The sequence below is a fragment of the Borostomias antarcticus genome (assembly GCF_949987555.1).
Source record: "Borostomias antarcticus genome assembly, chromosome: 18".
NCBI classification, from domain to species: domain Eukaryota; kingdom Metazoa; phylum Chordata; class Actinopteri; order Stomiiformes; family Stomiidae; genus Borostomias; species Borostomias antarcticus.
The window spans coordinates 9,148,988-9,161,401 of record NC_140251.1 but is presented as its reverse complement, the minus strand read 5'-3'; the positions used below and the strand labels follow the sequence as shown (position 1 = coordinate 9,161,401).

Sequence of the window (12,414 nt, the reverse complement as noted above, 5' to 3'; positions counted from 1 at the left end):
TAGGTGGCGCTATAAGTTTGACTCAATACCGATGCATAGATGTGTTCAGGATGCAACCTTCAGGAAGCGTGAGGAATTAGGTGCAAATCGGATAATGTATATAGGAGTTATGAGGACTTCCTGTTTTATGGCGAAATGTCAGAATTTGGCAGGGCGCCATGGCAAGGGTGTTTGGTGAAAACTCTTTTTTTTTTTTTTATTCTTAAGATGAAGCTGACCGATTATGAAGTTGATCGGATGAAATCTGTAGGAGGAGTTTGTTAAAGTGGCATGGAAATGGTAAAAACAAGGAAAAAATGGCACATTAAGAGCAAAATGGCTGACTTCCTGTTGGATGTTGGGTATAGCTCCAAGAGACATTTTAGTGTGTCTCGATGAACTAGCCTACATATGCCCACCGAATTTCGTTCGCCTACATCAAACTGAAAGGTGGGGCTCGCCATTTTACATTTTCCAGGGGGCGATCTTGAGCCGTTTTGCCACGCCCAATTCCGTCACCAATGAAATATCCAAATTTTCACCAATTTTCATGCGTTTCCATCGATGTTTAGGCCGCCAAAGAGGCATTTGTTTGGGAGAAGAAGAAGGTAGAAGGTAGGAGAATAATCCTTACAATTTCAATAGGGCCTCGCACCGCCGGTGCTCGGGCCCTAATTTAAAAAGTGCACATTTGTTTTATTGTTGCCGAAAGACAACTAGTGTCACATTCAACCACGTAGGCCTATATTCCAGATCACCAGTTTTGTCATAAGATGTATTTCCTTGTTTGTTCTACCCTCTAGCATTCCCTGAATTCTCATCCGGCAGAGCATGTGCCCGTATCTAACCAAAGGATCTGGGGCAGTCACTGACCTCGTGGATGGTGTTGGATTCATCTGTCTTTTCTATTCACTATTCAATATCGGTTTACAGATACGGATTCAGCGGAGTTATAGGTCTCTCTTCTGTCAGAGCTTGGTGGTGTGGCTCTATATCGTCTAACCCCGCCTATTGATCAGAGACCATCCTCCAACCCCCTCCAATTGGTGGACCTCTCTGGACCTGGAGCAGTCTGGAGTAAACAGTTTCAGAGGGATCGGTTCCCAGCAGAGCAGAGTAGAGTGAAAGTGATCGGCAGTGTGCCAACATCATTTGGTCGGAGCCGCGCTGGAGAATATGACTTCAAAAGTTTGGCAACTTTTCGTGAGAGCTTGAAATGTGTTTCATGGATTCTTTGAGGAAACTGTTCACTATCCAGAACTACGAGGTACGTTGTTTTGATAGAGCAAAGGTTTCTCCTAGAGTCCAAAAGTGTCAAGTCAAAGACAAGTTGTGCACGAAAATCTCGCAGCCACGTGAGAACCCGCACAATTTGCGGCAAAGCGATAACAAATAATGGCTCTAATTTTGCTTCCTTAAGGAAGAAACAATGCTATCAGTCACGCTGGTTTACAATGTGATTCGTCACCGACAATTAAGGCATTGTCTCTTAATGAGAGTAATGACTGAGAGGTTGTTCGTTTTCGCTCAAACAATGCCGAATGCTGTATCCAGGTAAATGTACAAAGTAGTCTACTGTAATGCAGGGATGGGCTGTTTCATCGGTGGACCTATGTAAACCTGTACATGTATTTCCATATAATTTTAATTTTCTTCTGGTGAAAGTATTTATGCAAACGGGGTTATCTGTACCAATTTATTTGCAAGTGTTGGAATTATTCACTTGGTAACAACGCTGTGAACATTTCTCTGACTTTATTTTCATTAGGCTAATCGTTTTAGCCAATATGGACAAACATTAATTTATGTTAAAGCTACATTTCCATATTTGACAAGTTCACTCTTGATCTTAAAATTTCATTAGATTAGTTGACAGCGTGGTGGTCGCAAATTGTTGCCGAATGTTATGGGTGATTTCGAGAAGATAACTCACTCGCAACTAATCAAAACATTATTATCCCAAAGATTTCGCTTAACCTATAGAGCTTCCTACTGTATATTCTCATAACAGCTTCACATCCATATTGGACTTGTCCATGCCCTGCTCAATTCCTCCATGTACACCATTAAAGAGATAGTCTGGAATTTTGGACATAGGGCCTCATTTACAACTTAGCCATTTTGTTCTTGATTGATAGAGATCATTTTCAGCTGCTTCCATGGTGCCCCACGTCAGGACATTCATGTCTTGCTAATGCTAGCTTAATATCCCGGCTTTAACCATATGATTCATTCCTCTGGAGGTGTAGAGGGGAGATAAGTGTGTCCTCCGCTTGCATGAACTTGATTTCCACTAAAAAGGTGTCAACATGATGCCTTGATCTGTCAGCAACCTGATTATGACTGAATGAGACCAACAGGGCATGTGATGTTCTGGTCTTCTGTGGTCTTGTGACTGTACAGTATTTTCACAGGAAGTGACACCTGTGGCACTTGGTGTGGAGAGGAGCATTGCATGGTGTGTGTGGGTGTGGGTGTGGGTGGGTGGTGTTACCTTGTGGTCTGGTTTGTCTCTTGATATAAATGTATTTGACAGTTTGAAAAGTGTCGCTTCATCAGTAATTGTGTTTGCAGAGAGGCTGTGAATATTGCACAAGTGCTGAGTAGAATAAATAGCCTACAGCAGAAAGCTTGAGGGAAAGGTTGTCTTGAAATGGACAAACATTTGTTAAGTTAAAAATTCAGATGTAATCTGCCTTTCTCCCTCAGGTCTGCTGAGATTAGGGAGGTTGTTGTGGTGTTGATGATTTGATCACATCCTTGTTTGGAAGAGGCAGTGATGATGGGCAGCAAGGACATGTACACGTTTACATATTGTACCAATCTCACCACAGTCAATGAGCTGCTATGTGAAATTAGTTATATATGTATATTTGGTTAAAGCAAACCACAAGATTGCAATAGGTATGAGAAAAATGCATAATACTTTAATTGTTGTGCACTGAAATAGTATCTGTGTCACTGACTCAAACCTTTGACATAATAAAAACTGCTTGATGATATTTTTGGAGTAATGTAGTTTGCTCTTTTAGCAGAGGTTAATTGGTAGGGGTTGACTGGAAATCAAACAAAACCTTCCTGTGACATCAGCTCGACCAGAACGGTGGTGATATACTGTGCAGTCTGCTTTCTGCCAGGATCATTATGCTGGAAGTCACGAGCATCGACCTCACTCTCATAGCATACTCTGTTGCTCTGGTATTTTATTTGGGGGGTATTTGAATGTGTCTCATTTCAATGCATTGAGCTTAGAACTGAAATATATTTTTTCTTGTGTATTCCTTTACAGATTTGAGTGTATATCATTGGATCATCATCGCAGAATCAACACGTTATGATGAGCAGCAAACAGGTGCAGAGCCCCATGTACCCGGTTGCTCAGAGCAGGATGCCAACACTCGAGGGGACCATCGGAAGCCTTCATAGATTCCCCAGTAACCAAGCTCTGCAGTACAGTGGGGCCTACTACACCTATGATGCTGTAATGAAAGACAGGGCAAGCCTCCCACATGCTTGGAGCCCTTCAAACAGTGCTTTGTTAAATGGCAGGAATCCAATGAGTCATTTTCCAAAGGGCCCCCTGGGAAACCACGTAGCTTACAGACCCCAAAACGTGCCGTTCTCTGCGGAGGGGAACCGAGCCCCGTTCGCGCAGCAGCTCTCAGCAAAGCAGGGCTTCACGTACTACAGCGGGAGTCCAGGGGTGAGGAGCCGCACAGACCCAGCACCGCTGGGGGGGAGAAAGCACACGGCCGCGGCCGGCAGCTTATCCCCCGCCTCGGGAAACTCTCCATATTTGACCTTTCCAAAACCGGTGTACGGATACAGCCCCAGCTGCAGCGAGCTGGGCTGTTCGGCCGGGTGCAGATACGGCTCGGAGCATGGACCACAGAGGGCGGATCCCGGCGGCGTCTACGAGGACGACTGGGTGCTTCACGATCACCGGGCTCTCTTGCAGGGAAAGAACAGAGCTATGCAGCTCGACCACAGTAGACTACCTCCAAGGGCGGTGGAGGAGTACCTCTACTCCAGCCCGGATGGAAAAAGGACATTACCCGCTTTCATTGAGCCAAACTACAGCGCGTACCCATGCGCCACCTCTCACTCTCTGGTAGTCCCACCTACTGAGCACTGCCAGAATTTACAAATCCCTCCAAAGGCCTTACACGGCCTGTACCCCTCCCATCCTCCTACATACAAGCACAGGACCGCATTACACCGTGGAGCTCAGTCCCAACTTTATCAGGACCATTCTCACATGGCCAAATATGGCCAGCTAGAACAGCAGCCTGTGCTCTACTACTCTCAAGCAAATGTGGAGGTAGAGAGCAGAGTGGCGTATAAAGATGTGGGAGGGAAGCACAGGGAGGATGTTGATCCCTCCGTTCACAAACACACTCCTCCCACCCCCACGGGACATTATCTCGTCTCCCAGCCTACGTTCAGTGATGTTCCCATGCCCGGCCCCATGGCTCCACCTAACGATGCCTTTCTGAGGGGTTTTGATCACGGTTCTTATCCAGCGTATAGAATGCGTTTCATTGCAGGCCAGATGAGATCTGTGCTAGAGAGGCAAACCATGGACCAGCCCAGTGCTCCCCCACACACCTTAAACATGGACCAGCCCAGTACTTCCCCACACGGCTTACACATGGACCAGCCCAGTACTCCCCCACACGGTTTACACATGGACCAGCCCAGTGCTCCCCCACACAGCTTACATATAGACCGGCCCAATGCTCCCCCACACAGCTTACACATAGACCGGCCCAGTGCTCCCCCACACAGCTTACACATGGACCGGCCCAGTGTTCCCTCACACAGCTTACTCATGGACTGGCCCAGTGCTCCCCCACACAGTTTACACATGGACCGGCCCAGTGCTCCCCCACACAGCTTACACATGGACCGGCCCAGTGCTCCCCCACACAGCTTACACATGGACCGGCCCAGTGCTCCCCCACACAGCTTACACATGGACTGGCCCAGTGCTCCCCCACACAGCTTACACATGGACCGGTCCAGTCCTCCCCCATACAGCTCACACATGGACCGGCCCAGTCCTCCCCCACACAGCTCACACGTGGACCGGCCCAGTACTCCCCCACACAGCTCACACGTGGACCGGCCCAGTGCTCCCCCACACAGCTCACACGTGGACCGGCCCAGTACTCCCCCACACAGCTTACACATGGACCAGCGCAGGGCTCCCCCACACAGCTTACACATGGACCGGCCCAGTCCTCCCCCACACAGCTTACACATGGACCGGTCCAGTGCTCCCCCACACAGCTTACACATGGACCGGTCCAGTGCTCCCCCCCATGACTTACACATGGAACGACTCCGTAACCCTCCAACCAGTCGTCAGTCTGACCGGGCCCTAGACTTCTCCCAGTACAGCGCCCCTGCCACATCTCCCTGGCCGCACCAGGGCCACACTGAGGTCCAGAGAGCTTCATTCACCAAACAGTCGCCAGGACCATGTGACTGTGGAAATCATAACCACACAACAGCACTGAAGTCTACCCCTAATCCCCTGAGAATCACCGGCTCTCCCTTGGTCACTAGTAAAGAGTACCACATCCCTCCGCCTAACGTACATGTTACCGATAGTAAAAGCCCTAAGAGATGTCTATCTAATGGACCCTTAAACAATCAGCCAACGTCATCGACCCACGAGGAGGACGGTAGGGCTGTTAAACGCCTGAAGGTCGAAGCGGACCCGGAGAGAGCGGACAGCTGCTGTCGGTCCCCCTCCATGCCGGTGATCAGCAACGTGTTCAGCCTGGCGCCGTACCGGGCGTACCTTCAGGCGATGGGGATGTTGCCTCGGCCGCCGCCAGAGACCCACCCGGCAGAGCACCGCGGGGGAGAGAGAGGGGTCCAGCGGTATGGAGAAAAGCCGGCGGTCCGCTTGTCCTCCCCGGAGGAGGAGCCAGTAGTCCGCCCGGACACTCCCCAGGAGAAGCCGGTTGTGAAAGTGCTGGAACCGAGGAAGATAAAGGAGGAACCGCGCGACCAGGACTGCCCTTCAGAGGCTCCTGACTGTCGTTTTAAAGTGACCCCCATCAGTGGTTCTGTGGAGACGAGAATCGAGGAGGTAGCGGAGAAGGGTCTGTCTAACCGGCTCATCCTGGTGATAAAAAAAATTGAACCTGACGAATCGGAAAGTAGACTTTTAAAACCGGCCAATGACGAGTCTGCGATCGAATGCAACGCAGACCCCCTGCCGCCGGCACGCGAGCGGGCAAGATCTGTCACTCCCGCCAGCAGTACCCCTCAACCCTGTGAGCGGACTGTCAGCTCTCGCCCCAAATATGTAAACTCTCCCCAGCTACCCGCTGACCTCCAAAAGATCCCTCCCCAAAGTCTGAAGCTGTCCATCTACAGAATCGTCCTCCCAGATGTGATCCGAGACGCCCCTCGGGCCCCAGAGAGACCCCAGCCTGCCCCTCGGGCCCCAGAGAGACCCCAGCCTGCCCCTCGGGCCCCAGAGAGACCCCAGCCTGCCGCTGCTGAGGCTGAAGTCAAGCCTGCCGCTGCTGGACACCCCGGACCGGCCCGCCAGCACTTCCTGGAGCTCCACCAGATCCTGTGCAGGCTGCTCTCCAGCACCGTGTCCCAGTCCCCGGAACAAGAGGTCCGATCCTGGCTGTCCACGCTGGAGCAGTCCGGGTCGCCCTCCTCTCCTTCCGCCAAGGCCCAGAACGTGTCTGGTCTGCTGGGGGCCAAGGTCAGGGATGTGTGGCTGAGCGACGAGAACATCAAGGCCGCTCTCCAGAAGGTCCAGCAGCGGCTCAGGGAGTACATCGGCCAGCAGCACTCGCCGTTCCCTCACGTGGTGCGAGCAGGGGCCATGTTCATCCCCATGCTGGTGGTGAAGGAGGTCCTGTTCCCGCAGGTCCAGGGCTCCTTCATCGACCAGGTTCTGCAGGAGCACAAGGTGGAGCTGCGGCCCACCACCCTCTCCGAGGAGAAGATCCTGACCCAGCTCCACAAACGCGCCAGCTCCTCCAAGCTCAGGAGGCTGCTGTCACTGAAGCACCTGCCTGAAATCTATCCTGACGTGCTCAACCTGTTCTACCACTCCTGTGTTTGCAAGCGCCTGGGTGAGTTAACGTTTTTCTCTGGCATCAGTTACTTAGCTTTGGGGGGTTTTTTCTTTAAAAGCAGAAGTGACCAGGTTTCATTCCAGAAAAGAAAACTGATCAAAAAGACATCTACAGTAGGACCCCACTCATCCGAACTTCAGAGATCCGAACCTCCCGGTCTACCGGACAGGCTTAAAAAACTTTTATTTGAGCCTGCTATCTGGTTACTGGTGGGATTTTCATTACAGTACTGTATCCTACTGTGAATAAAAACAGACTGTATGTAGACCTACATGTTGCCTGTAGGCTGTAGCCTACTGTCACGTTTCATTTCTTTGTTACTTTAATGTCGAGCGCAAAACACAAACGAGTCTGCTGCGAGAGCTGCATTCCTTGGTAGCCAGAAAGCGCGTCAGCAACCTGAAGCAGAGGAGCATCGAGTCATTTTTCGTTCCCAGTTTATGGACTTCAGGAACACAGACGTCTTGTGAGCATGTAGATTAGCCTACTAGGCCTACTGTATTTGTTAAATAATAGCCTACAGCCTATAGCCTACATCGGTTGTTTTAGAGACTTTCCTTTAGGCTGCAATAGCCTAAGACACTACAACTTGTCTGTCATTTCATTTATTGATTTTCATTTGCTGTAATTGTTCTAATGTTGGGTTGTTTTTAGGCTATACCATTTTGTTCTGCGAATACAGTAGCCTATCGACGCAGCGTAGGCCTCATTTGAGAATAAAGTAGGCTACTGTATTTGATCAAAGCACGCACTCAAGTGGAAATTCGTTTATCTTATTATAGGCTACTGTAGGCCTATTATAGGCTAGGCTGTATGAGTTTAGTTTGCTATTTGATTGCAATTTTGATGCGTTTTCACAAGTAATTAAGGGTATTTATCTGTCTATTATGAGTCTATATGAAACAAGTATACCACTTATTGAATTTGGTGCATTTTAACATAGGTTTCAGTCATCCGGACATTTCAGAGATACGAACGACCTTCGGTCCTGTTGGGTTCGGATAAGTGGGGTCCTACTGTACTTCATCTTCCATATAACATGTGAACATTAGAGGATTTACTTCTATTATATCTATTTTCATAATGGAGAAACATGAAGAGGGCTGTCTAATGAACACATTCACTAGGAAATGGTCCATGTTTTTTTCAGGATGTTTAGGGAAACCAGGCCAGGTCCAGCCTGGCTTATGTGTGTGGCTGGCTTGTCTCTGTTCAGGACTGGTAGGACAGAAGCTAGTCATGCCACTGAAATAGCTGTGAATTGAAAAAACATTAAATAATGTCTGATAAATTAAGATAGGTCTTGTCGCCTGGACACATCAGTTCCAATGCTGATCCAGGACAATAAGAGTGGGATAGCCAGTTAGCTCATGAGCTCACAACAACTAGCAGCAGCTTCCATAACATTAATGGTAGCGGTCTGTGGCTAAAGCAGTTACACTGATGATTCCTGTAACGTTAGCTATTTTGCTGGAATTGGTTCAACTTCTGTTTCTGGACAAAGGTAAGGGATAAACCCAGATAACACAAGGCTAGCGGACCTACAGCGGGTCCCCGATGGACGAGCTGGCGGACCTTCGGCCAAATCCGCTGGCGGGTTCCTGGCCATTTGCACATCGAATGGCAAGCGGACCTCTGGTGGATTATTAGCGTCAGGGACAGCGGTCCGCTAGTAATCCGAAATGCTACTGGTATTGCTCCACCACCATTCCACCGGTAGATTATTGTCTATATCCTAGGCCCATTGGCCCTAGGCCTATGGATTTCTATTGCTAAATTAACTTACTCTGAACATTTTTGGGTAACCCTTCCTTTCATAGTCCCCCAATTACTTCATATTTACCTGGTAAATACATGCAAAGTATAGCCTAATATACAATGGGTAATTACTGAGACATAACTGAGGTATCATTTCAAAACAGGAGTATTTCAAATGTTCAATTACTGCACATAAATTCAATAACTGACATGGCACCACCAGGTAACCACATTTTTACATAGCTTCCATAACATCCAGTGCCAAAAAAAAATCTTCCCCACCTGACCTTCGGCATGGGAGGCGGACGCCCTATCCAGTATACTACCGAGGAACTTCATACTGTGAGATGTCATAGTGGTTTTATTTTGATGTTCTGGGACCACTGCTTCTTGTGTGGTGGCACATCAGTTTGACACAGTTAAAGGAGTAGTAAAGGGAAAATGCATGTTTAGCCCTGTTTTAAGGTTACTTATGATCATATACAATGGTTCAGATCAAAACGTTGACAAAACTAGCACTTTTGAGAAAGTCTGATAATTGCTCTACCATCGTTTTGGTCATACAATGGATGTGGATGGGCACCGTGAAAAATCATTCATTCAACATTTCACACAATTACTGAGACGCATATTGTAGGTATAATTTCAAAACAGGAGTATTTCAAATGTCACATTTTTACATAGCTTCTATAACATCCAGCAACAACAAAACAATCTTCCACACCGGGGCTTGAACCCCTGACTTTCCGCATGGGAGTCACTTTATCCACTACACCACCGAGGATCTGGAAAGTGCATGGTGACATAAGCTGAATCTCAATCTGAGTGCGCAAACCACCCTTGCGGCCTGAAGCCTGAGCACTTAATTGACGTCAGCTGGAAGGGCCAGAGGGTGCAGGGCCGTGAATTAAATGGGACAGCACTTCCAGCGGCATGCCAACGATTCCCAAGCCAGTTTAGCTCAATGCCCCTCCCACTTCGTTTGGGAGGGAGGGAGGGAGGGAGGAAGTGTCAACCGGACAAATGCTTTCTATGGTGCGCTGGTTTCCAGCCACGCACAAAAAGTAATTGGGTAAGGAATTCCCCTCTAGTGATGACTACTCACCTCAAAGTCGCACTTAGATTTGAACCTGATTCTATTATCCAAATGGTTAATGTTTTAACTATGGAAATACAGGAGTGTCTACAGTTTGGCTTTTTAGTTGTAATGAGAATAAATTATTTTTTTCAGATGTACAGTATTTCAGCCCTTAAAAATGTTTCCTGTATTAATTTTGGTGGTAAGTATAGTAATTGTCCTGTCCCTCTTATTTTAATTGTGCAATTTAATCACGTTTACAAATAAAATATTTGATTTCAAACCCATTTATTTTTTTACAGAATCGACTTCACCTGATGCCCTAAAGACAGTCCAGGTATATGCCTTTTCCTATGTTGCCCCACAGATATACCTCACTTTTTCCATGTACACTGCAACCTGAGTAAAACTCCAACCAACATTAAGTTTCCATGTTAATATTTAACGATTGATTATGGCTGAATTCAACTGCTTTGGAATGTCTCCTGGTTTCCTGGGCCGCATGTGTCCTGGGTTAATCCTCGTAGTAGCTGTAGACAGGGAGAGTTTCAGAGGCACTGTTCTGTCTGTGGTGTCAAGCTTCCTGTGGAGGAAGGAAGCAGCAGCCTGCACAGGGGCTATGGGGGGGTTGCTCTGCACTCTGCGTCGTTCTGTGCCCTCTGGGTCAGAGCCAAGCATGCTGTCACGTGATGATGGTTCTGGAACTATACAGCCAATATTTCACAGACTAGTTACAGTTTCTGAATTGGGCTAATCAAATTGTTTCCTTTCACTGCTGACGTTGGTTGAGTACACATGGTTTGGGGAAACTTTACTTTCTTTCTTTCTTGTCTTGTTATTGCCTTCCTGCTGTTTGATTCCTGCCTAATAGCATTGCTCGTAGCAGCTGACTTTTTTCCCTGCCCTGATTTCCAGTACTGTACTTACTGTAATGTTACATTCCACGATGTTCACTTTCCGGTGGTGTTTCAGGGTGAGAACATGGAGTCCTCCTCACACTGGATGTGATATTGTGGATATTTTGGAGTAAGGCTTCTCTAACCCCTCTAACCACTAATCACTCAGTCTTCTAACAGTCGCCTTCTTCGTGCGGGTTAGGTGTTGTTTCCTCCCCCCCCCCAGGCTCGGGGCCGAGGGGCTATCCTTTTACCACCCCGAGCTTGGGTGAGGGGTCACCCGAGCTATATATCCGGGCACTCCTCCAGGAGCCATGCCACCGTTTCGTCATTCAAAACCGTCAGGCCATGCATTCCGTTGGGTGTCCGGTATGTCGGACAGTCCTGGATGACATGGTCTGCGGTTTGTTCCTCAGCGTCACACTCACACTCTCTAACAGTGATTCTCTCTTTTTAACTTGTTTCCCTTTACGTAACCAATTGCTCCTCGCCAAAGATAATCAGACATCAATTTCAACATTTTCAACCTTATCCTATTACTAATGTTGTAGATATGACTTATTTCCCAACGGCGTTGTTCACTGTGTTGCAGGTGTGAAGATGGATGGGCCGACCAGAGAAGGGAGAGAGGAGGGCTCTGAGAATGTCGCTGGCTCAAGGGCTCTGCCGTGTTCACCAGCCACCACCTCACCTACGCCTAGTCAAAACTCCCAGCAGTGGCGGAAGGACCTGAAAAGGGGGTGGCACTTAAAGAAACATAAAAGGAGTAACAGAAAGAAGCGCAGCCCAAAGTCTGTGTTTTTAGAGAGCAGCGCTTTGTCAGAGGGTGAGGAGGTGGAACACACGGAGCAGGGCGGGAACTGGAGCGTTGTGAAAACATTCTCTGAGGAGGACCGGGGCGGAGGAAGCGGGCGCGCGGCTGTGGAGGAGCATCCGTCGGTCATGAGCGCCCAGGACGAGGAGCCTAGGGAGTCATGGACGTGCCCCTTGAGATCAGAAGAGCTCTCCTCGTCTTCCAGTAACGACGAGATGGAGAGAGGCGGCACCCTGCCCTGTGGGAGGCGGGGCCCGGGCACGTCTCGGGGCCGTTGCCACGGTCACTCGGGGATGATCCTCAAACTGCGGAGGGTGCTGTTCGACACGGGTCGCCATGGCGGAGAGAAGCGTTACCAGGCCATCTCTGCCCCCGTGCGCCGCCGCCAGCCTCTCCTCTCGGAGGCTGAGGACGGGGGACGGGGGGCAGCCGGAGACGAGGGGGGCGGGGAGCAGCTCCCCAGAAGGACGGCGTCCCCGACTCCCCGGACAGGGCAGAGAGCGGTGAGCCGATCTCACACCCTGCACCTGAAGATCAGGTACTGCCCCTACCTGTCTGCCTGCCACAGCGCCGAGCACAGGGGGCGCTGGGTCCTACGCTCGGCCGTGCAGGAGGCCCGTCGCGCCATAAGGATGTACTACCCAGACCTGGTGGGGAAGAGGATTCAACATCTCTACGAGGAGATGGACAAGACAGAGGTTTGGTACAGAGGGCTGGTGGTGCGCGTCCACGAACAACACCCCAACCCACTGAAGACCGTGTTTGAGGTCCAGT

The 12,414-nt window shown here is 49.2% G+C and overlaps 1 protein-coding gene across 1 annotated transcript; it reads left to right on the top strand.

The window, feature by feature from the left end:
- The first annotated feature begins 3,854 nt into the window (after positions 1-3,854).
- On the top strand, positions 3,855-11,549 carry cUnh15orf39 (chromosome Un C15orf39 homolog). The gene is made up of 3 exons (XM_084452600.1): positions 3,855-7,091; positions 10,233-10,267; positions 11,419-11,549. The coding sequence occupies exons 1-3, from the start codon at positions 3,953-3,955 to the stop codon at positions 11,422-11,424; spliced, it is 3,180 nt and encodes a 1,059-aa protein (XP_084308726.1). The 5' UTR covers positions 3,855-3,952; the 3' UTR covers positions 11,425-11,549.
- The last annotated feature ends 865 nt before the right edge of the window (positions 11,550-12,414 follow it).

Excerpts from the sequence above, each read along its gene's own strand:
- cUnh15orf39 (XM_084452600.1), top strand. The coding sequence starts at position 3,953 with ATGCAGCTCGACCACAGTAGACTACCTCCAAGGGCGGTGGAGGAGTAC. Across the intron at positions 7,092-10,232 it reads CTGTGTTTGCAAGCGCCTGG|AATCGACTTCACCTGATGCC; the intron begins GTGAGTTAACGT and ends ATTTTTTTACAG.